Here is a 24926-nt window from a genome sequence, read left to right as displayed (position 1 = left end):
CCTCTATAATCAATTAGATTTCATAGACATTAGGGCTGGAAGGGACCTTGGAAGATCATCAGGTCCAGGGCCCTGCCCCAGGGGCAGGAAGTCGGCTAGGGTCAAAGGTTCCCAGCAAGATAAGCATCTAAACATTTCTTAAAAGAGTCCAAAGTAGGTGCTTGCACCACCTCTGGGGGGAGTCTGTTCCAGGCCTTGGGGGCTCAGACAGTAAAGAAGTTTTTCCTTATGTACTTACGGCAACTTTCTACATATACAAAGGTATTACCATGAGCCAGAGGGGCAAAATGATTTTTTTTTAAATTAGAACACAACTCAGTAGAAAATGTTATGATTGCTACAAAATGTCTTTTATGGTTCAGTTTATAATTGCAGCTTTTGCATAAGGCGTAGTTAGGAATTATTAGACAACTTCTGGGGTGTATGAGTAAAAGCATCAACAATTCTCTTTTGGATAAAACCTTTCCAGAGTACTTTGACTTCAAGAGAATAAAACAGAACAAAGATTAGGTTAGACATTACTGTATTATGTACTGAGAAACGAAACAGCCTGATCTATTTTAAACCTTGCTATCTGAATTCTGATGCAGCTTCTTATCCTGCCATACCTTGCTGAACTATGTAAAAAATGCACCTCTTTCAGCTGACATTCTCAGTGTCTGGGAGCCTGCCAAATCTGGTTTACTGATGACAGGCTTGGCATTGCCACATGGTTTCAGCAAGGCTGTCACATGTATGATATCTTGATCATGTAATATAGTGTGAACTTACCTGATTGAACTTTGTGCATTAAATACAATGTTGAGAGTCAAGTTTTAAGGTCAGTGCACAGCTCGGGTAACTTGGTTGTAGTTTCACTGAAACCCATTAAATGAAGGGACTTTAATTTGGAGATCCTGATGAAGGGATCTATGCACTTACAATAAAGCTGTGTTATTGCTTTTATGTCTGACATGCTGACCCCTCTGTGCCAAGGAATAGTTAGGGTTTCCACCAACTTTGTCACACACTATCTCTTTACATATGATGCCAGGCAGTCCCTGTGATGCATAAATGTATGTAAAATGATAATATTTACAAAAGTTATCTTTTCCCATAACACTCCAACTTTCACTCCTGCAAGCACACAGTCCTCAGTCATGCAGAATTTTTATCCCCTGATCAAACCATGATGTATATGTCTGGCCTGGAGCTTTGGGTGAGCATAAATGAGACTACTCTATGGTATACACCCCATACTTCCAACTCTGCACCTCCCTGCCCAACTTTGTGTGCCTTTATTTGAAAACTCTGATATATGTGGCTTGTTACAGGCTGTTAAGGGACTGTGTGAGAGCTAGGACCAGGTCTTTGTTTTTGGTCTTTTGTTTCGTCCAGGGTGACCAACGTGCAGCATGGGTGCTGCTAGTGGCAAGTGCAGCCTGTGTGCCACATGGCAGATTGGAAAGGGGACAGGCAGCAGAGCGGCAAATACAGCAGGAAGAAAAAAGCGAAGTGGTAAACTGGTCAGGGAGCACAAGGCTAGGAGCAGAGTAGCAGAACAGGCAGGAGAAGGGGTTCAGAGTGACACTTGGGGCCAATGCAGAGCTAATTTGTGGTACATGTGCCAAAACGGTTGGCCTCAATAGGTTTAGCTCATTAGACCACATTGCCTCTTATAGTACTGAGGCTAGTGAGAAGCCCTTGTTTGAGGTTACAGGTAATGTTGGTGTTCAGGAACCACTGTAGATTCAAGGTACTTAGCAATCCCTTTATGTAATAAATGGTTACAAAATTGTTGAGTAACCAAACATAAGCTTCTCCCCAGACTTCCAGTCTTTGTAGCTACACCACTTAAATTTGCCAATACCTATACTCCAAGTCTTAGGAAATGTTTAATTTGCAGGCAGCTGATTGTTCAGATACTTGTGGCAGTGCTAGTACCATTACTATTAGTTTGGCCATAGCTGTGTACCTCAGCTCTTCCACAGAAACCAAGGTTATCTATTACTGTAGCATTTCCATATCCAGGAGGGGAACAACCTTCTCGAGGGGAACAACCTTCTCGAGGAAAATCAAGAAGCCAATTTTGGAAAATATTAATTTTATATTGTGTATTACATTCAAGGTTATTATTGCAAAGGCTAGACACTTATGATTTTTTCAACTGTCAGGCGTGATTTTCCTTTTACGTTTCAGTTTGGGATTGGGGTACTAGACAGTATCGGGCCATGGAGGTCCACAAAACCTAACTCTGAGAACAATCTGTATTCTAAAGAGTCTACGTGAGTAGGGGCTACTTTGGCCAGCAACCCAAAAACTGGTTTGGGAAACATGATCTTCTATAGATCAACTTGTTTAAGAATGAGGAAGGGTAAAAACTATCAGCGTAAGATCTTTTTTTTAAAAAACAAACAGGAGGGAACATCATATATTATTCAAGCTCTCAGCTCACACAGCTGAAGCTCAGTGCTGTAGACTGGGCTTTTCTCTGATGAGGATGAAAGAGTTGCTCCCTAAACCACGTTAAGTCGTGGGTGCTGAAAGGGAGTGAACAGGGAACAACCAGGGTTTTCCCCACCCTTCATCTCAGTTGCAGTCTCCAGCATTTAAGGGCCAGGACTGTCAGATTCAGAGGTTTGATCCCTCACTCCCCTGCTCAATAGCTACTGATGCCCCTTTCCTCTGATCATTTTTCCAACCTCTTTCTTCTCTTTGCATGGTAACGTGTTTGCATGCCCGTGCCCTTAGACAAGCCTTCGGCCTACACCAGTGGTTCTCAAATCTCGTTGGTTTTGGACCGGAGGCTCCCTCAGAGTGGCAGCTCTTCGCTGTCACTTTTTTTGACCACAGACAAAGGCTAGATTAAGTCTCCTTTTGCAACGAAGTCACAGCAACCCACAGGGGTTCGGGAGGGTTTAAGCACCGGGAAGCCCAGGTGCAACCTCTGGGTTTTAGCTTGTGGATGCATCATCTCAGGCACCCAAGGGTGCCCCGGCCGCGGGCTGAGGACGAGTGGGACAGCAGGCCCGCTCCAGAGCCAGGCGCCTCCGCCTGCCCTTGTACCAAAGGGAAAGTCACTGACAGTCTCCCCCCTCCCCCCAGAGCCTCGGGCGGGTGGAGGGAGGAGCGCGCAGGCGCCGAAGGAGGAAGCCCTTTGGTCTCCGTGACGTCAGAGCGGGAACGCCTGTCCGCGCGGCTTCTCCACCAATCGTGTGGCTGCTTGTTGGCCGGTCACCCCGCCCGCTGCGTCGGCGAAGGACAAAGTGAGTGAGCGGGGGCGCTGCCCGGCCTCTGAGCAGAGTTGCGGGCGGAGCGGCCGGAGCCATCTTAGGAGGTGAGGAGCCGGCCGGCACAGCGGCCTCCCCCGCCCCCTCCTTCACCACGGCCGGCGCTGTTTGTCCCGCCGCGCCGGGCTGAAGGGCGATGTCTCCTGCCGGCCTCGCTCACCCGCTTTCCCTCCTTCCTCCAGGTCGCCATGTTTTCGTCCCTTGCGCCGCTCGCCCGGGCCAACCCTTTCCATGCGCCCCACCTGCAGCTGGCCCAGGACGGTGTGAGGCGGCGGCCGGAGCAGTCCGAGCCAACCAGCACCCCGAGGCGCCTCGCGGCCGCCTCCCCCGCCGAAGGTAAGAGGCCGGGCAGCTGGCTCGAGGGTGGTGAAGGGCGCGGGGCGGGGTGGCCCCGGCTCGCCGCCACCGGCTGCGGCCGCCCCAGGCTTGTTGCTAGCTCCTGGTGCGCCGGTCACCTTGGGCTGCGGGGCCCGCGCGGCCCCACCCCCCTTCCCGTGGTGGAGTCGAGCCCCGTAGTGGAGGCTTGCTCCTTCCTCGCCTGCTGCGCCTCACGACGCAGCCTCAAAGTGCTTGCCGAGGTTACAGGAGCCGCCAGGGCCTCCTTCGTCCTTGGCATGTGCCTAGGCCGGAAGGGAAGGGAGCCGGCATCTGAGCAGGCTGTGACGGTTCCCCCCCCCCCTCCCCCCCTCCCTCTCCCTTGCCCTGAGGAAGAGGAAGCTTCTTGCTGGGAGGAGCAGCCAATGGGAGTAGAGTTAGCTTATGTTGAAAAGTCCTCTCCTAACTCCTTTTGAAAGGTTTACCAACTTGTGGGGCACTAAAACGTGTGCTAGACATGGTGAGGACTTGAGGAATGAGCTGCAAGTATTTCTGCAAATAATCCAGCCAGTTTCTAGGCCTTTTACAGGCTAGTTTTGCCCAGAGTTGCTATCTTGGTTGTATATGCTTATGTGCAGAAAGGAGGCTTCAGCTATTCTTTAAAAGGTGATCATAAGTTCTCCTATGGCACTTAGCCTGTTGCATACTATACAAAATCTTGTGGAAAAAGGATTTCCACGCTTCACATAAATGAAGCAATGTAAATAATAGTGGCTTTCCCAAGGTCACTGAAAGTCACCAGTAGAGAACAGATTTCAGTTTCCTGAATCTGGTCCAGGGCACCAGCTTATTTTTTATCAAGACCTTTTTTTGAAGGTTAGAGGCAACAGGGTTATGCAAAATATGATCTTTAGCCCGTTCACCTGAATTAAAGCGAGAAGGGTAAAAGATTGGGATGCCTTCAGTAACTGAAGGACATGTTTTGTTTTTGCCTAGATAATAAACATGCCTATCAGATTCTTTCCTGTTGTGTTAATTCAGTGTGACTTCAGTTGGTTTCCCCAAATAATATGTACTTTTAACTGACTCTTTCATATAATGGAGACTTTGGCCTCTTTCTAAGAATCTGTTTAATGTAGTTTTAGATGATGGGTGACCCCAATGATCTTATCCTTAATGTTAATTGAACGTGGTGAATGTTTTAATATTTCTTGAGGAGCACACTGGAAACTACTTGATATTCTACTCCTTTGAATCTTTAATTGTGTGCCACCCCCCCTTCCCCCTTAGTTTATTTTAATGCTTATCACAAAGGGATTGGAGGTACTGAGTAAACTAACTAGCATGATTTAATTAAAGAAGTCTTCCAAGAGGTAAGATGCTTCTGAAGGCATTGTTTAGCTCTTTTAGCTCAGAATAAATAAACTTTAAAAATAAGTGAAGCTTTATTAATAAAACACCTTGAATGCAACTGCAAACTGACATTAGTGATACTGATAGTCTGTCACTAAACAAGGTGGCAGAAATGGTTGATTTAAATCAGATTAATTCTTATTTTGCATTAATGAGCTTTCTCTTGTTAGTGTAGACATTTAATGCAACCTGAAGTGGTAATGAATGCAGCCTTTGCTGCACTTGGTGCTCCCTTTCTATAACTAGACAACCCTGTCTATATACCAGTGCTTCCCAACCTCTTCCTAAGCATGACCCTGCTTCTTATGATCCTACTTCTTATCACTCTAACCTCCGTGGAATGGCTTCTCACTCCCAACCTGCAGCCTCCCACCACCACCCCTTGCCATCTCTTGCTACCTCCCCCAGTCCTGCCAGAGGGGGCCAGGGCCTGCTGCTCTCTGTCCTCCCCCCCCCCCCTTAGGAGCGCCCATGGACAGCACAGCCAGAGTGGAGCCTGGAGGGGGAGAGGACTGCCTGCTGCCTCCCGCCTCCATGGTCTAGCAGGTGGGACCCGGTGCACTAGGGTGGGGAAGCTTGGTGGTGCTGCTATTGAGAGCCCCACTCTGCCATGGCGAGGCACCCCCTGCCTAGTGCAGAGTTGTGCCCCGCACTGCTGCTGGGCAGGCAGCTGGCACCTTGCTATGGTGACCCCAACTAGTATGAGGCTTGTGGCACTGAGCCTCCCTGCCCCCATGCACAAATCTGGGGGCGCATGCCCCCCCCATGCCTTCTTCCCCAGGGGTACATGCAGTATTGGGAGCCAGCCCCTTTGCTGCCCCTTGGATAAGTCCCCCATGGTTACATCCTGCTACACCAGCTGGGCCCCACATTCCAGTCCAGGGCCCAATGTACCAGCTTGGCTGGGCAGCACTCCCAGCCCTCCCTTCCTTGCTGTTGGGGCCTCATTCTGTCCCCCCTGGCTTATTTGGAGGAAACTGCAGAAGCTGGTCGTCTTGCTGCCTGGCTACCCTGTGCATGCAGGTACATGTGGCACCTTTGCCTAATCACCCTTCCTTTGCTTCCCCCACCTCCCCCCAACCCCTTGCCAGTTGGAACTCTGCAAGCCTTCAAGGGGAGCCTGCCATTTCCTTTTTTTTTATTTTCCTTTAAAGGAGAAAATCTGGTTTGTCTTTGCAACCCCATTTTTTTACCATTGCAGCCTCAGCTGAGTTGAGGTTGGGAGCCACTGGTCTATAAACTTAAGCAGTTGAAGATCTTGGGTTGCTTGTTAATTTGTTTTAAAGTGGTGAATCACTTTCTTGATTTCTAGTAAAGTTTGGATAGAGATTGTGAGGATTTGGTTTAATGTAAAAGATTTTTGTAATGTTAATGTGTTTAAAAATGCAATTTTACATTTTAAACCTTGTATTTAAGCAAAGAATTATTAAACCAGGAAGTTCTCTTCACTGGTTTTGCATCTTCTAGGCCTTTAGAACTTAGATTTGCTCCTCTTCCTTTACTCTTACTTGGTTGGAGTAAGAAAAGCTTTTCTGGCACTAAGTTTCACAACTGATGTACTGATGCTTGTAGAATGCAGGTACTCCATTATAAAGATTTCTAAATACTTAATGCAGCACATCATCGTCCCTTTATTGATAGAAGTCTGAGGCAGATTTTTTCCTAATATCTTAATTGACTAAAAGTTCAATAATAATTTGAGGGCTCATTCTGCACAACATCTGACTAAATTAAGACTATGGTAGGCTAAGATCTGGATGCAACTTGAACCTAGTCTTCAAAAGGGCTTATTAAAGAAATTGTAACTTAAAGTGTTTGGTTTATATCTAACCTCTGCTTCTCTTGGAAGTCTTGCATTAAGAACCCAAGGTCAATATTTTAGTCTGCAGGTACTTATAACATATTAGTAATTTACAGGATGACACTCTCTCTAGTTGTCTACAGCCTATCACATGAACAGTTATTAGTAAAATACCCAACAGGCTAAAAACTGCACTTGAATTCATTAATTTAAGTTTGCAGTACTCCAACTTGCAATACCATATAGACTGGGGTGAGCAAAACGTGGTCCACTAGGCCATTCTATCTGGCCCGTGGGGCCCCTAAAAATTTAGAAAATTTAATATTAATCTGCCCTGTCATGCAGCCCTCGATGGCTTGCCAAAACTCAGTAAGCGGCCCTCTGCCCAAAATAATTGCCTGCTCCCGACATAGACTTTAACAGAGAAATCTCCTCATCCTAACAGGAGACTGAACATGTTCTTGTATAAATAGGGACCTACCTAAATCATGGCAGAAGCATTCTTTTCATCCTGCAGCCCCCTGCTGCTGATTGGTGATGTGGCCCTAGCTGTCTCCCATCACTGATTGGCCAACGGGCCTTGGCAGCTGGTGGTTGGTTGCTGATTGCAGTTTTTGCCTCCCAGCTAGCATATTTTAAATGGTGTTTTTTTCTGCCTGGCCAGTCAGCAAGAAGTGGGGGCCACTAGGGCTCCTTGGCCAATTGGGGTGGGGGGGAAGGTGCAGTGAAAAGGTCAAGATTAAAGATGCTGCTGCACAGTGCAGTTCTGCAAATTTAGGTAGGTCCCTATGCATAAGGCTGCATCTTAAATATTAGAGTTTGGCAGTGTACTGCAGATCTTGATTTGGAAGATGCTAACTTGCTACAGGAATAAAGCCAATATTGGAAGCCTCTGACCTCACTATCAAGGCAAAGGAGTAAAGCTGCCTCAGTTGTTGGGAAGGTAATAACTGGGGGTTCCTACCAGTATGCTTGCTCTGTCATACACTGAGGAACATCTTTGGACTGCGTTGGCTTACTGAGAACTCTCAAATGAAGTGATTTGAAATAAGGATTTTCTCAGTTTTGTTGTTCTTTTATTTGATTCCAGATGGCAACTCTGGTTCTGAACAGAATGGTAACTGGCCTAGTTTAAACGCAGCTTAATGGTATAAAGGTGTTGCAGGACACCATGTAAACTGTCTTTAAATCAGATCAGTTTAAGCTGCTTCCTTGAATTGGCCTCAGTTCAACAGATTCAACTTTTAAAATTAATTTTTTTAAGTTACTTCTGAGTGAAGATTTATTGCAACAGTAGAAGTTTATGGAGTGCCCTCCATGGAGCGCTTGCTCAAGACCACTGCAGCCTTGTCTGGTCTCCAAGTGTTCCCCAAAGACAGTCCTAGTGTTGCCTATAGAGGTGGAGGGAGCCCAGGCTCCTTCCCACTAAGACCCTGGCCTTTCAGTCCTCCTAATCCTCATTCCCTGGTGCCCAGACCCAAGTTTCTAGCATGCAGGGACTTTGCCTCTTGTTCGGGAGATTCAGTGCAACCTGAAGTTTCAAGAAGCTAGCAACTAGACAGCTCTGCTTCAATGAAGGCATTTGTTCGGACAAATAGTTCAGCAGTTCCTCTATCCTCAGTCCAATTCATAAAGCAGAGCATCTCTAAACATTGCACTACTGTTACCTTCCCAGTCTCTCCAGGCCCTGAGCCCCCTCTCGTATCTGGTTGCAGATCCCCCTTCAGGGACCTAACATGATCTTGCTTACTCAACTCTCTCTCTTTTTTTTTTTAACGCTGATTTCATTCAGCTCTTTCTGCCTTCAGAATTAAGATCTTTCTATAACAGAAATGAATTGCATTTTGTGGTAATGCAGCTTTGTTCAGTGGGCACTCCTGCATTTTATACCTGGCCTGGCTTTACCCTATACAGGTACCCTTATCTGTAATGGTACTGGTTTAATGCTGTACTTAATCCACTACAATTTTGCCCAGGAGGTTTAAGCCCTACTAATTGCCCTTCACTACGTAACTTTTCTTAAATTACATTCTTAAATGAGTTTGAAATTTACACTGGGACCTAGATAAGTCTTTAAGACCAGATATGGGAAGTCTACAAGCTGAAACTTTGAACCAAATAGTTTTTCAAGGAACCAGCTTTTGTCAGGATTCCAGCACTCATTCAAGCTGGCAGGTCTAGATTGAGCTCTAGAGATCAGTACCGAGGCAAGGAGGAAATAACCGCATTATGAGTGATGGAGTAACCAACTAGTGTGTCATGGGGTAGTGACCCTATCAAATGCTTTCAAGAGACTAATATTGGGGATTGATCATAAACGTGGTATTAGTTCATATCCTTTATTCGCTTCTACAGTTAAGTATGCAAACTTATTTTTTTTTCTTTTTAATTAACTAGAACAATACAGCTGTGCATATGGTTCAGGCAGATTCTTTATGCTGTGTGGCCTTGGTGGAATTATTAGCTGTGGCACAACACATACAGGCTTGGTTCCCCTAGACTTGGTTAAATGCAGAATCCAGGTTTGTTCTGCATGTTGCAATGTGGTGAAATTCATAAAGCATGATTAAAGTGTGGCACAGTCTACTAACAAGCTAGAGGCATAAATTTATGTAATAGCCAACACTTTCTGAAGCAGTGCATGAGGCTTTTGTATAAGCATGGTGTGTCTTTTTTTTGCTGCAGAAGAATACAGTTGTGAATATGGCTCGCTCAAGTTTTATGCTCTCTGTGGCTTTGGTGGGGTCCTAAGTTGTGGCCTGACACACACTGGAGTCGTACCTCTGGATTTAGTGAAATGCCGTATCCAGGTTTGTAACTTCATCTTCACTTAGTCCAGTATGTCATGAATTAATAATGATGTGCTAGTTTTAACAACTTCAAGTAGAAGGCAGAAGTGATCACATCTGAATTTTACCTCTTTTGGATTAGGTAAACAGTTAATGGATTGATTCAAACTTCCAAGAGAAGCAGATCCCTTAATGACCTGGCAAACTCTGCTTTTGACTAAAATAAATCAAGACTGAAACACTGTTTCATTATACTACAGTTACTTGTAAACATTAAATGCAGCTGAAATGTCCATCTGAGTATTAAAGGAGGCAGCTAATAGTTTGCCATAAACTTACTAGTTTTATGACCGAATAGGGCAAATCCCTTTAGGGATAGGAGTAATGTACTAGGAATCTTATTCAAGATAACGTCATAGCGATAGTCATCTTAACTATGATTGAAGTACGGGTTTTTTGGTGATACTGTTTGTTGGACCAATTTTATAGCTAGAGACACTAGACAAGACTTCTGGCCCAAAATGCCCTTCTGAAAGCTTGTCTAACATCTCTCCCAATTATATGGGTTGTTCAAAAACCACCAAAAAAACCCTTTTTGCATATTTCCTAGACTCATGGCTACAACAGTGCTCTAATTCTACTAGATATGATATGCATGCATGTCTGTTAGAAGAAATTAACACTGAAGCTGTGTATTGCATGGATTTGGGACTGGATTTTTAAATTGAGTCTTCCAGCAATACTGTGGTAGCTAAACCTTGGAATTGAGTTACCAGCTAGAGGTTGTGTGGTTACATTTTTCCTGTAGTCAAAATAGCTATTTTAATTTAAGTACTAAAGCATTAGTTAAGTTTGGAGTGCTCATTGCATGTGAATTCAGGAAAAAGTCTAAAATAGCCATGATGAATTTACCATTACATAAAGCACCCATGGGTCTGTTCAGTTAAAGCGGCAGCAGGCAAAATACGGTCTATGGGCTGGTTTGGGCCTGTGGCATGATTCTGTCCGGTCCTACATAGCTCAGACATGGGAGAGAGCCTGAGCCATGGTGTATGTGGCTGGTACTGCGGCTCCCAGGTGTGGAGGTGCAGCCTGCCTGTTCCTGCATGTGGTGCAGGCACATTAGGAGCTGAAGTACACAGGATGGAGTGGGGGTGGCTTGACGTGGCTTCCTGGCAGGCTTCCTCCCTGCCACTGCTTGGGTACAGGCAGATGCCCTGCTGCTGCCAACAATATATCTCAGTCCTGCTGCCCTGCACTCACTGCTGGGAGGGGCAGATAGAGGGGGTTGGGTGGGCAGGGTCTCCATGGAGACTGGCCTGGGAGCTCCATGGGCAAGGTGCACTCAGCTGAGTGAATGTTGTCATGGTGCCATGATCCCTGGCTTTGGCTCTACCCACCCATTCTGCTTCCTACCTTCCTGCAGCCCCATCCCATCCTCCTGGCCAAGTGGACCCTGCCTTTGGGGGTCTCAGGCCAGTCTCCATTGAGATCATGCGTGCCCATGCCTGCTTCATCCAGCACCCCCAGCATTGGGTGTAGGATGGATGGGCCTGAGGTTGGATAGGATAAATTGGCATCTCCCTGTCTCTTCTTCCTCCCCCCGGCCCATGCTGAGTAGTGTAAACCACTGTGACAGGGCTGAGCCTGGGTCAGACCCTGCTTCCCCACCCACTCCTACCCCACCCCCAACCCTCAAGAATTCACCAAACTCCTTAAGTAGCTCTCCAGCCCAAATACTTACCCATCCTTGTGTTAAAGAATCAACTTTCAGGAGAGAGGCAAATTCAAATGTACTTGTTACTTGCTAGAAATGTTACGTTAGTAAGCAGTGTCACTTCAAACCTGGCTAACTTCTGTGGTAGCAAAAACCTTTTTGGTGGGGTGGAGGTCACTGGGAAGAACAAAAAATGTGCCAGTGAAACTGCTGGGGTTCATTCTTAGCTGCATTTTTCTTTCAGAAATTCCTCTTAACCTTGAAATTTTTGCCAAGGATTCTTTCCATTATGAAATGAAAGCTTAGCTGATCAGAATGCAATGTGTTTAAATGTGAATTACTTTGACCGCTTGGTCAAAGTAAACATTTCTACGGTAACAAAACTGTAGCTTGAAATTTAAATACTACTTTTAGCACAAGTAGATTTATGCTTTTTTTTAAATATTTAAAAGTGAAGCTAATTCTATGCTCTTTAAACGTCTCCCAAAATGAAACTGTAGCCCCCTAAAATTCTTAATGAACTTGAAGCTAAAGCATATTTGAGAATCCTAAGGCACAGACATTAAACAGTAGTTTAATTGAAGTCTGCTTCTGATATTGGAGTGAGCAGTTCTAGGTGCTACGTGGGGTAGGTGACCTCTTGCTGTAGGTTGGAATGATCCTCTTTGGGTCAGAGGTGGGAGCCACCAGGAACTGGCCTGCTTTTGGTAACTGTCCCTGCAGAGACAAGGGCTGTAGAATGCCTACCCCTGCTCTAATGCTTCCTGCCACTTCTGTGGTTTTCAAATGATATTTCAGATTTAAATAATCTCATTGCCATTAGTCTCTAGTAAAAGAAGGGGATGTTAGCTGCCTGAAAAATACATGGCAAACTAAATTAAACAAACTTTCCTTTTCAAATTGAATCAATGACGTATTGTAGTCATACCAATTGTAATGGTCCTTTGTAATATTGAGGAAACACCAGATTAATTTTAAAAAATGCAGGTTAGATGAGGAATCAACTCAAATCCACTTTCATATTGCAAGTATTATCTTGTTCTTGCAGGAAGTAAGATGGGGAAACGTAAGACCTGGACAAGTTTGTAGTAAGAGGGTGATTGAGGATTAGAAAGTATAGGCTCAAGAATACTCAAACTTCACTATTTCTAGAACAGTTCCTGAAACAAAACTAGTAACTGACACCTTTTCAGCTGCTGAGTATTACACCAAGGTAAGCTTTTTGGGGCCTGATCTCCACTTAAAGCTTGTGTCAGTCTTATCTTTCAGCTAAACAAAACTGCCTGACACAATGATTACATCCAAGCCTTTTTGTGTGCATTTGGTTGAACTGATGTAACTTATGGCTGTGAGTTGAGAAACTGGTGTTATCATGGAAGTGTTAACTATTGCTTAAAACACAACCAAAAAAACCCCACAACTTCTAAATGTTGTGGTCAGCAAAACCCTCTTAGTGCATACTATCAGATTGATAAATTTATTAACTTTTAAGGTGACGTCAGCCTCTGTTATTAAGCCTGCATACATAAAGATCAGCCATTGACAAATTCCCGCCCTCCCCCCCTTAATTTAGTTGATAAACTATTTGTACCAAGGAGCTACAAGAAAGAGTTGAATATTTTCTATTTAAAGGCCCTTCCCCACCACGGTGTATACCAAATAATTAACTCTCTGTTCTTACTTAGGTGGATCCACAAAAATATAAAAATATCTTCAATGGATTCTCAGTTACAATTAAAGAAGATGGTGTTCGTGGTTTGGCTAAGGGATGGGCTCCAACCTTTTTTGGCTACTCCATGCAAGGGCTTTGCAAATTTGGTTTCTATGAAGTCTTCAAAATCCTGTATGGTAACCTTCTAGGAGAGGTAAGTTTTAAGTTCTCTAATGCATAACTGAAACCTATTTAGTATATAATGTGGTAGTGTAGCAATCTTGTAACTGTACAATGGAAATATTAAATTCAGTCTGAGAGCATCTATTAGTTACATTTCTTGGTTTGATTCCTATTGTAGGAAAATGCTTATTTGTGGCGTACGTCGCTATACTTGGCTGCATCTGCTAGTGCAGAGTTTTTTGCTGATATTGCTCTAGCTCCAATGGAAGCTGCTAAAGTTCGTATTCAGACACAGCCTGGATATGCTAACACTCTGAGACAAGCGGCTCCAAAAATGTATGCAGAAGAAGGTCTCTGGGCGTAAGTATTAACTCTTTCCTCCAGACTTTTTTTAAGATCTTGAACCCTGCCTTGGCCAAAGTAGTGGCTATGGCTTAAGTTGGATCATTAATGCCTTTCATGTCTGTATACAGTGTAACCACAATATTGAAAGATGACTGAATTTATGTGAAATCATCGTTTGTACTAAAACTTGGGCTGTGAAAATACTTTAAGCAACATGCTCCTTAGATCCATCTTTGTGGATATCTCTTGGGCTGAGTTCTGTTTGGTAACTCTCGGTTTCTGGCAGTTCCAGTCAAGTGATATTCGGCAACTTTTTTGGTTGTACAGTCAAAGGTGCTTGAGTCATTGGCATGTGAGAGCAATATACCTGCATGTTAGTCTCCAGTGTTCTGATAGAAGTGACTGTAGTTCTACATGTCGTTTCTCACTATCAGGACTTGGCTGGTATGCAGACACAAATATTCAATGGGCAACTGTAACAAGTGCCACACTTCTGTAATCACTGTTTCTATCTATACATACTTAATTTTATATGTTAATCTTCGAGATAAGCATTTGAGAGCCAATAAAGTGAACAGGTCAGTTTAATGTTTGCCTTAATGTATAGGCAAAAGCCAGAAACACTTAACCTTGTAAGCCAACACCAAAGGCTACATCTTACTAAACCTAACAGTAGGCTAACTCCAAGTATATGAGTAGCTGAGATTAGAAAGCTTGAGGAAATTCTAGTTTACTCTTGTGTTTATATGGAATACATTTCTATTACAAATTTGAAAGTGCTATAGCCTAACTTGACCTCTTCAATTTTAAGTTTCTATAAAGGTGTTGCCCCACTATGGATGAGGCAGATTCCATACACAATGATGAAATTTGCCTGCTTTGAACGTACAGTTGAAGCTCTCTACAAGTATGTGGTTCCCAAGCCCCGGAGTGAATGTTCAAAGGCAGAACAGCTGGTGGTCACATTTATTGCTGGCTATATTGGTAAGGAAGTATCCAAATAATGATAACTTCAGAAATGTTGGAGCATTTAATATCGTGTCTAGAGCAGTAACTTTTAACTTTTTTTCAAATGGAGGTGGAGACCCCTTTGAATTGTAAGTGTGGGTAGTCGCATACTTTTGATCGTAGTCATCTTTTGCGAACCCCCAGGAGTCTGCGGACCACAGGTTGGAAAAGCTGTAGACCAGTGCTTTCCAAAGGGCTACCAGAATCAAACCAAAACTAAAACTGTTCAGGGTTATGAAAGGAATGAGTGGCTAAATGGCTTGCCTACTCTGACAAGTTTTAAAGGATCTCTAAAATCTGATAAGCTGTGGGTGTGAAATGCAACTTGTTTAACTTCAGATCAGGAAGAGTATGGCTCACTCTACCAAGGCCAGCAGCAGGGCTTACAGGGGGAATAGGCTACTGAGCCTTAAACTTCTTATTGGAATTATATTTCTTACCTGGAAATGAGGGTTACAGACTAGCCCCACTCCTTTAGAGCTAACTAGGTTGTACAAAGAACGCAGGCTTGGTATCTGCTGGAATGCTCTAATTGAAGCTTGTATGACTGTAAACTGTTTTACTAAAGCCATGCAAAAGCAGGTTCCACTGTAGGATTTGAGTACATTGTAGCCACAGTCTCTTGTGCAGCAAGAATTTTGGCTCTAGTGCTTTTCCTGCCTTGGTTACCCGAAGAGTTTTACTAATAAGATTTCTTCTTTCAGCTGGTGTCTTCTGTGCCATTGTTTCTCATCCTGCTGATTCTGTAGTGTCAGTGTTGAATAAGGAAAAGGGCAGTTCTGCCTCACAAGTGCTTGTGAGGCTTGGGTTCAAAGGTAAGGATCTTATTCTTTTAAATCTTATTTAATGGGAGGGGTGAACTTTTCTAGTTCCTAATGTTTGCTTTACTCAACAGGTGTATGGAAGGGTCTCTTTGCCCGTATTATCATGATTGGTACCCTGACTGCACTACAGTGGTTCATCTATGACTCTGTGAAGGTTTATTTCAAACTTCCTCGCCCACCTCCACCTGAAATGCCAGAGTCTCTGAAGAAGAAGCTTGGTTTGACTGAATAGATGAATAACGGACTAACCAGCGACTAGTTTCTTGAAATTTTTATATTTGACCATGTAGGACACTGAAGTTCTGTATTTCATGTAATTATTGGCTGTGCCCTTCTCTCACGTGAGGGTTCAAAAACGTCTTTCACTGTCATTATTTGAAATAAACAAGAACTAGAGCAACTAGTGTCATTTGGTATTGCATGCAAACTTTCCTTTTTGTAAAAGTACTTTTCAGGAGCAGACACTTTGACTTCTTCCTGATGGTTAAGTTTAGGAATTCTTCATGAAAGGCTCCATCTTGCACTTCAAGGAAGGCCTCAAAGTCTCTTGCACCATCTAAAGGCCCTGGTCACGTCTCAACATAGATGCAGTTTGGAGTACAGAGATGACACTCTTTTCTACCATTTTGTGTTTTGCTTTTTGGCAGCTGTATTCGAAATACTTTCATGAACAAGTATTTAGTTTGAAAGAAGCTTGGTGTATTTTGGAATAGCCAGTATTCCTGAAGGTTTGAATAAGTTGGCTGGGGAGGGGTGGAATTGCACAGCATGAAAAAACCGTGCAGGCTCTTGCTTTACGCTGGCAGCAGGAAAAGGTGATGTAAAGTGACTATATAGGTAGCACCTGCTGGCTAGATTTTGCTTGTTGTCATTGGGTTTCTTTTTTCTTGTTCAGTGTCCCAAAGAATCTGGTCCCTAGCTTTGTAGCTGTATTGTGGATCTAAGCATTAGCATCACTTTTTTTTCATAATAGGACAAACTAATGGTGGGGTTTTTGTTTTGTTTTGGGGAGCACATTAAAAGCTGTTTCTGACTGCTAATGTTCTTTTGGCAGAAGCTTTGAAGTAGTATAAAACATGGTTTAGCACTGAAATCCTCTTCAAGTTTCCAAAGACTTAGTTCTTGTTTAAGTAACATAGCTGTAGCTCAGCACAAGCTAGGTTGTTGCCCTCAGTATGTATGAACACAGGGCTGATGTACCCTGCCTTTGTTACAAAAAGTCAATAGTTACAGCATGCTTATTTAAATACTTGACCTACTAAGCATAAAGGAATAGACTTGCAATGGGCAGGGAAGAGATTTGGACAACATATTTCTTATGCTGGAGTTGATGAAAGACTGTTTATGACACTACTTCTGCTCATTCATGGCTTAGCACTATGGCCATGGTAACATAAAGCAAAGTTACTGGAGAAAGTCCCAAAGTACTTGATTTGTTTGCTTTTAAATGCATGAAGCCTCACTCAACTGTAATGAGAACTCGGAAGAAAGCCACCTGGGTTGGGAGGATTTAAGTGCTGCTTTGACCAGTTGGTAGCCTGGAAGAATGCTCATTGGAAAAATACCTGCTTGGATATTTTTGCCTTTTCAGTAACTGGGCTCAATGCATCAGAAGTCTGAATATCTTCAGCTTGTCCCTTTTGGTTCCATTTACAACTCTTTAATATCCAAACATCTCTTTCTGCTTGGGGTAGTCTTGTGTTAGAGGCCTTCAGCTTGGAAAGGGGATAGTTTTTAAGATCTTTCAGGCTAACAAAAAAACTGGTAAAATAGCTCTGTTAAGACTTTTCTACTTTATTAGTGTTCTGTCTGCTACTTAAAAAGCAGATTTCACTCTGTTAGGAAATTTTTGGGGGGTTGAGAGTGATCAGTACGTGCTAACAAACAATGATTTCAAGACAGGTCTATTTTGTACAGCTACCTTTGGTGTGGACTTTCACTTGAGGTGTAAGTATATGCTTCTTACTTGAACTGCATGTATGAAGTGAAAAGCTTGTTAAGGTATCTAATAAAAACCATGGAAGGCTCTTCCCATCTCTTAAATGGAACCTGAGGATCTTGACACAATCAAATTTAGCTTTCTACTCTCTAAACTGAAATTGTTTTGAACAAAAACCACCCATAATTAACATCTTACTGTAGATGTTTCTTTCTAGAGATATTCAAGACCATGAAAGAGGCTGATACTCCTTAATATATGTAAACCTGAGACTTTGGAAAACAATGATCCTCACCAGTGAATTTACCTTTGTTTGCCTTTGGTTTTATTCTAGAAGTGGTTTGTAGAATGGCGTTTTGATCATGGGAGGCAGGGGAGGCGGGAGTCGAGGTGGCAAAGAAAGGTTTGACCTGAACCTACTTCCTCTACTCAACTTCCATTTACTTGGTTCTTGTCAATATTTAATTATCAAAAGCAGTCTTTAATATGACACATGAATTTTCAATTGTAAGATCAGATGCAATAAGGAGGATAGTAAAGGTTACGAACGGAGAAACTGGGTGGCTTCCCCTTCAGATTAGTTGCTTCCTATGTGCTGGGGTCAGAAAATCGGTCTAACATACCTTGGATATTTTGCCTGTCATTCCATGCTAAAGTTTAAACTAGTGATTCCCAAAGGATTTGGGCAATGAAATTCCTTCTCCTGCCCCACCTATTCCAGTGCCCTCACCACTGCATGCAACCATATATTGTAACCCACTCAGCCATGGAAGCATGTGGAGTGGAGGAGTGGTTGCTGGCATGAGGTTACCTGCAGGAGTAACCTCAGCAGTAGCCTGAGGTACGGACTAAGACTGAGCAGGGAACAGAGTGGAAAGAGCAGGGAACAGAGTGGAAAGAGCAGGGTACATCAGGGTGAGAGCCTGCCCCTGTTGCTTTCAAGTATCACCATCTAGATCAACTTACTTGGCCTCAAAGTCCCCTGACATGTCTCTTCTGACCGTGGATCTAGATCAGTGACTTCAACTGGGGTGCTGTAAAATTCAGTAAATTATTAGGGGTGCCTTGAAGCTAAAAAAGTTGAGAATCACTGTTATAAACTAATCCTTTGCTTAAAGAAAAATGTAGTTGGTGTCACTGGGTGGGTGGGTTGGTTGGTTGTTTTGAGTGCATCTGAATGCTGGTATGATTTCTTTCACCAGGAGAATGGTGACTCGGGTGTAAGAGTGAAGTATGCTGCCTACTTAATCTAGGAAAAATGTTAAAAAAAAAAAAACAAAAACTGCGCACATGTATATAACATTTCTGGCAGGAGGAAAGTCAGAGTAGAGCATTGCAGCCTGTACCGAAACTACTTGTCAGTACAATTTACTTGATGGGCTTGATATTCATTTAAGTAGAGAAGGTTTTATTTATAAATATAAAACCTTCTCTGCTTAAATGAGTATCAAGCCCATCAAGTAATTGTACTGACAAGTAGTTTCAGTACAGGCTGCAATGCTCTGCTCTGACTTGCCTTCTTCAGTCGGAAATGGCTTTTGAGTACACTTGCTCCTATTAAAAAACAGTGCATTCAACTGGAATGGGGGAAAATGGTTTTACTTTGTCACAAGTTTAAATGAAAATGACACTTGGCATGTGGCTATCTGTTTGGCACTCTGCCCTAGAAGATCCTGCAGTAAGTCAGAACTTAGTGGGCACATCTACTCATGAAATTAATGCAGGGTAATAAACTCTGGCGCTTTGCTCACTGGAGTGTATTGCTTCCGGGTGCTGTATCTACATGTGCACTTGGGACTGCAGCACATTGAGCCAGGTCTGAGCAGCCCCAGGTGGCAGAGTTGGGAGGGGGTGGGGAAGGGGTCGGCCTGCTTGCTAGCCAGCCTGCCTGGGGCAGCTCGGACCCAGCTCAATGTGGTGCAGAGGGGCTGGCTGGGGCACAAGGGTGCCTTGGTGCAGGGCAAGCTGGCAGGCAGACCCTACAGTGAAGCACTCTTGTGCCTCAGCCAGCTGTCAGTGTCTACATGTTCCTAGCAGTAAATAACCACTACGGGATTGTACTTATAAGTACTAAACTACAGCGGTGTTAGGTTCCTGTGCCCTAATAGGGCCTCATGGGTAGACGCTGAGACTTTACTGCCAAGCTAACTGGGCAGCTCTGCAGTAAATATATTGATGCACCCAGTGTATAATATGTTGTGGAAACTGAGACTGTATGTAAATGGTATGGCTATTTATTATATAACTTTTTTATAAAGTAATGTTTCAAGGCAGGCTTTTCTTTTTAATGGCTCATTTGACTGCATTTTGTGATTGGAATAAAGCATATTCCATTTGAATGCAAGAACTCCACATATATAGAAAATGAGGAAATTGCCTAGGTTCTTCCTCCAAAATTATCAGAGGTAGGTTTTGGAAGGTAGGGTGGAAGAACAGTTTTTCTAGTTGACACATTGTATTTTTAAATCTCTCTTAACTGCATAATTTTTTTATCCAAGAGTCTCTTGCAAAGAGTTAAGATATTGAAAGGGAGCACATTATTTCAAACCAAATATTCCTGATTACTTTAGCTAACTTCAGGAAGGTCTAACTAAAAGTACTTGCAAAGCTTTATGTGGAAATAGTGTGCAAGTCTGGAGGTACTGTCCAGGAAAGAGTAAATAAGTCTCCTCTTTTCTTGCTACCACTGGAATGGTAATCACTTCTGGCTATGCATATGCTAGCTTTTAAGAACCAAACACTACTCTTTTTGGACTGTATTATACATCAAATACATGCTGCTTCTGCTAGTACAATGCTGAAATTGCTAGATGTCTGCTAAAATAATGCTGATAGTATTTTTTTGGGACATGTGTATGGTCTATAACCATTTGGTTATAGATGATGTAGTAAGTGATTACAATCATCATATTTCATCTCTCTATAGATGAATGTACACAATGAAAATACAATAAATATCCAGCTTGGTTTTTATAGTAAATGTGAGTATCTCTTGGATAACTTTGTTTTTCTTTTTTTTAACACACTCTGCTACACAAAGTATACTACTAAAAATTAAAACTGGGGAAGGGAGGTGTTGGGGGCAAAATGACTGATCAAATAATTTCACTCTTAAATGCAGCTTCCCATAAGCCTTTTTTCCTGTGGTGGCCTATGGCTAGGTGTCTACCCAACTCAGGGAGGTGGCTAGCTAATTTAGCACGGAGATCACAGGGCTAGCTGCCATTTTCATGCACTGATTGTGGCAGGGTCCCAACCCCCATGCATCTGGCTGAGGTGTCCTGGTGGCCTCACCTGTTACTGCTGATGTAGCTGCAAAAGCTGTTATGCCCCTGCCATCTGTAATAGACTATAAGGGTTGTCCATCATGTGGTCCTGCCCCAGGCCCCCAATTGGTGGAGAGAGGTGGGATCACATGATAGGCAGCCCTCAGCCAATCAGTGATGTGGGGCAGAAGCAGCTGCTGTCTTGGGCTTCTCTGTGTTGGTAGCACCACCTTCCTGCCTAGCAGGCTGCGCAGCTGGGCCACTGTGAAGACTGGGAGCCAGCATTTTATTTTAAATAAGTCTCCTCTCTTTTGCAGACATTGTCACTTGCAGGCAATGCTGGACTTTTTGCATTTTCTGCAAAATTGTGATTTTTGGTAGGTCCCTACTTACATTAAGAATGAGCTGCAACTGAAATCTACGTAAAACATTAGGCAAATGGACTGAAGAATTTGATTTACAATTTCTGGTTCAGTACATGTCACTGACCTGTAAATATCAAAATACAAAACAAATGGACATGTTAAAACATGAATGACGTGCCCCTGGGGGCTGTGGGAACAGGGGCAGCAGTGTGGTGGCAGCAAACTCCAGCAGGGGGCCGTGGCTGTCAGGGGGTTGGGGACGACATTAGTGCTGACCAGTGGTTGGCAGCCACCCTCAGACACAGGTGGTGGCAGCCAGTGGCGACTGCCCATAGAAGCTGTCAGCAGTGTCAGCAGTGAGGGGGGGGGAGGAGTGGGGAGCGCTGACTGCCCCCCAGATGTTGGCGCAAGGGGTGCACGTGCACCCCCTACACATTGCTAATGTGTTTTAAAATGTCTTTGGGAATAGGTGGGGTAAAGGCAGTAAGTGAACATTGCCTTTCTTTTGTATTGTGACTTACTGAAGCTATGGAATAAGACACTATGGAGTACCCTGACTACTATAAAGTCTTTGTGTCAAGCCTGAGTAATCAGCGATGCAATTTTTGGGGTGGCTTACCATACTATTAAGCACTAGAGAAGGCTTTAGAGAAGTCTCCAAATTGAAAAAAAGTTACAGAGGGGTACCTTGACTTCAAAAAGATTTAGAACCACTGGGCAAGAGGTTTAGGTATTTGCTTCTGCTACTAGAGCTAACTGGTTTCTAAATGTCTCTTTGATCTAGCTCCTGTAAGTGGATGCTCTTTAGGCACTGGTAATAGGCCATACCATTTTACATGTTACCTGTAATTTTGCTAAGGAAAATCAACATGACCTATTGTGAATGAAGGTAAATCTTTACAAAGTAAAGTTACATGGCAACATGACCAATTTCTAAATTATTCCTATTTCACACCAACTGAAACCACAATTTATTCCTAACCTGGAAAACAAAACAAGTGTGTTGAAACAGTAACAGGTGGGATGAAGGCACAAGATGTGACTTTCTAATGGTAAATACCAAGCTGCCTTGACTCATAACTTGGGTACTTTGAGTAGATTGTGATATTTTATATTTATATAGTCAAGATATTTGAGCAGAACAAACTATTTTCAGTAGTATTTCAGTAATTTTACATGAATTTAGTCCTCCCTCATAATAGCAATAAGTAGAACTATTTTAGAAATCTAATCTGGGTTAGACTCATCTGTTCTGGTCTTTCAATTAAAATGTCATATACCTCTATAACTAAGGAATGAGGCTATGAAAATGTCGTATTTTGTTGAAAACTGCTTACAAGGACACCTGAAACTGTTCTCAAGTGACATTGAAAACATGATAAGAAAAACTACAGATCTGTAAACAGCTTTTCATAGTAAGATAATTAATTATCTGGGTATAACTATTCTTGGAGACTTCTGATTACTTCATTATCATCCCTGTTTCAATTCTAATTATCATTAATTAGTGATGGTTTGTGTGTGTGTCCTCCAACAAAAATGGTCTCCTAGCTCAGGCCCACTCTCCATCTGCTGTGTATTTGGAACCAGATATATGCCCTTCTTCCTGTCAGCATAAATGGTGATTGATAGAATAAGCAAACACAAAAATGGGCATAGGGCTTGTTCAGAAAAGAACCAGTATGATTATTTAAGCTTGTGACTTTTTTTTCTCATTTGAGTTTGTTCAATCAATTTTTCATTAGGACTCCTGATTTCTTCACATGACACCCTAGTTCCTGCTTGGCAGAGAAACTATAACGTTTGGGGAGGTGGTAGTGCTGATGGAATAGAGGTCCCAGGAGAGAAGTCGCAGGTCTGTGTGAGACCAAGAAAGGGAAAAGATAGGAAGGGAAGCATTAATGCATGGGGAGAAGCACAGCAAGAATGGTAAATTGGAATTTTTTTCAGTTCATCAGTAGGTATTGGCTGTAAGAAACTAAGAAGCAACACAGCAGTACCTACTAGTTACTAATGTTCTGAAGATCTTCAGTAGTCCTAAGATTTCTGGCTGATCTGGTCAAAGATTTTTCACAATTGCCTTCCTTTATAGTTGTCCTACAAGGGCTTCTTACTTGCTGTTTCCTTTGCTAAACCTATTACTCCCATGCTCTCCTTCAGTGCAACTCCACCTTTCCACCTACTTTTCCCTTTTGTCCCTCTCAAACCCCTAAGGCTCTCCATTAACTCTGCTCCCACCAGAGCAGTAACATAAATGGAAGTCTGTTGGCTTCTTTATCTGCACCAGTTTTGCTTTTCACTCTAGTGCTTAACAGACCAAGTGATGTGTAGTCCATGCATAGGGGACTAATGAAGAGCAAAAGTATCCCAACAAGAGCAGGCAATAGAATTAAGACAACACGGGAAAGGTCTTGCTTTTTCAAAGTACTGTATCCCTCAAGACGGTGGCTTTCAACCTTTTTTTCATTTGCACACCCCTTTAGAAATTTTGCGTAGAGATGTGGACCCCTTTGAATCGCATACTTGTGATCACAGACATCTTTCGTGGACCCCTGATACAGTCTGAGGACCCACAGGGTCCATGGACCACAGGATGAAAACCACTGTCCTAAGAGGTCTATTTCATTATCAAAAGCAATAATGAAACTGCAGTTTGGTGCAATTACTGTTAAAGAAGGAATACTTTGCATTAAATGAAGTAAAAGTAATGTTGATCAGAGTGAAATCTTGTCGAAAGCCAGGACTATTTCTTGTCATTGCTCCCTTTGATTACATCTATGGCATGTTGATGGACTGAAAAATGAAAACTAATTTGGGAAAAATCACAGAATTCATCTTTATTTAAGAGAAACTATCACTTTTAAGCCTGTATCTGTAGTCCACAATTTTACCCTTGTCTTCAAAGCAGCAGGGAAAGGTTCAGACTAGCTATCAAGCTGTGGTCCCACTTTACCAATGAAAGCAAACTAGTAGGTCACTTTTTATCCAAATGTCTTGCATCTTTAAAATATTTAAAAATATTTGCCAGTTTAAAAAAAAATCTTATTTATTCTAAAAATACAACTTTGGCTAAAGAACTGCCTAATTCCAGTTGTTTTCAAACCACTGGGAGTTTAGCCATCTTCTTGAACAAACAGGGCTGGACCTCAATTAAGTTTCAGTGGGTTTTTTTTTTCCCTAAAACAGCCTTTATTTCTTTATTCTCTTCTGTTTAGTACCAAGCCTAATTAGGTTGTCATGCTTCAAAATGCTGTAAGTTAAGCAGCTGGGTTTCTGATAGCAATTAATTAATATCTGACATTTTGGTTATTTCATCTTTCATATCTTTAATTTCATTCTGAACTCTAGTTAAATTGGACAATTTATCATTCAAGAAGGCAATTTCTTTTTCTCGCTGTAATAGATCTTCAACCAGTCTTCCAATTCTTAAGGTTAGATCATTTATCATTGGTTCCAAACGGGCAAAGTCTTTCTTTAGGTTGTACACCTTGGGTTTTAAATCATTTGCAAATGTAACTGTTTTAAGAACTCTAACTCTGTCACTTTCCAGAGTTAAAAGCCTATCTGAATGTCTGTTAAAATCACCTCTCAGATCAGACAATGTTGTCTTAATTTGCTCAATTCTTCTTGAGTTATCAGATGCCAAACTTTGCAGTTTTGCAGTGCGGTCAATACTGCTGGTAAGTAAGTCGCCAATATTTTTTATTGTCGTCTTTTCAACTTTATCTACTTTATCTTCTAGTGTTTGCAAAGAATCTGTCAAGGAGGTCATATCTGATACTAGACCTGAAACTCGTCTAACATCAGTTTTTACTGTTCCGATCTTTAGAGTGATGTCTTTTGCTGTGGAAGCAGTATTCTGCTCAACTCTTGTAACGGCTTGAAAAAGGGTGGTTAAATTTTTCTGTAGATCCTCCTTTTCTTTGATTATTCTATTGGACAGTGTTTTTATACTATATATGTCCTCTTGCAGATATTTTACACGAGAGAGTACTTGAAGATCTTCCAATTGTTCCATTAAGTTTTTAGCCTTCTCACACT

The 24926-nt window shown here is 42.7% G+C and overlaps 2 protein-coding genes and 1 non-coding gene across 4 annotated transcripts in view; 2 read left to right on the top strand and 1 right to left on the bottom strand.

The window, feature by feature from the left end:
* Positions 1–3165: 3165 nt before the first annotated feature.
* Positions 3166–15715, top strand: SLC25A3 (solute carrier family 25 member 3). 2 transcript variants are annotated; one of them, XM_090042860.1, is made up of 8 exons: positions 3166–3316; positions 3452–3605; positions 9196–9320; positions 12990–13169; positions 13317–13498; positions 14295–14467; positions 15196–15306; positions 15387–15715. In XM_090042860.1, the coding sequence occupies exons 2-8, from the start codon at positions 3458–3460 to the stop codon at positions 15545–15547; spliced, it is 1080 nt and encodes a 359-aa protein (XP_089898986.1). In that variant the 5' UTR covers positions 3166–3316; positions 3452–3457; the 3' UTR covers positions 15548–15715. The 2 variants fall into 2 exon arrangements, with proteins under 2 accessions (XP_089898986.1, XP_089898985.1); XM_090042859.1 differs by lacking the exon at positions 9196–9320 and adding an exon at positions 9484–9608 and having other exon boundaries at positions 3167–3316.
* LOC149866056 (small nucleolar RNA SNORA53) lies at positions 13695–13940 on the top strand. The gene has a single exon (XR_016442176.1). It is a non-coding gene; the product is annotated as a small nucleolar RNA SNORA53 (small nucleolar RNA).
* The window catches only part of IKBIP (IKBKB interacting protein), a 20030-nt gene continuing 10675 nt past the window's right edge, over positions 15572–24926 (bottom strand). Inside the window, exon 4 of the mRNA XM_090042858.1 lies at positions 15572–24924. Within this exon, the coding sequence (XP_089898984.1) occupies positions 24169–24924 (756 nt within the window). The 3' untranslated portion in view covers positions 15572–24168. The remainder of the gene's footprint in view (positions 24925–24926) is intronic.

Source organism: Crocodylus siamensis, chromosome 4, assembly GCF_052110815.1.
Source record: "Crocodylus siamensis isolate JL-2025a chromosome 4, ASM5211081v1, whole genome shotgun sequence".
NCBI classification, from domain to species: Eukaryota; Metazoa; Chordata; order Crocodylia; family Crocodylidae; genus Crocodylus; species Crocodylus siamensis.
Note: the sequence above shows the minus strand (reverse complement) of the source record. Positions and strands in the feature narration are given on the sequence as shown.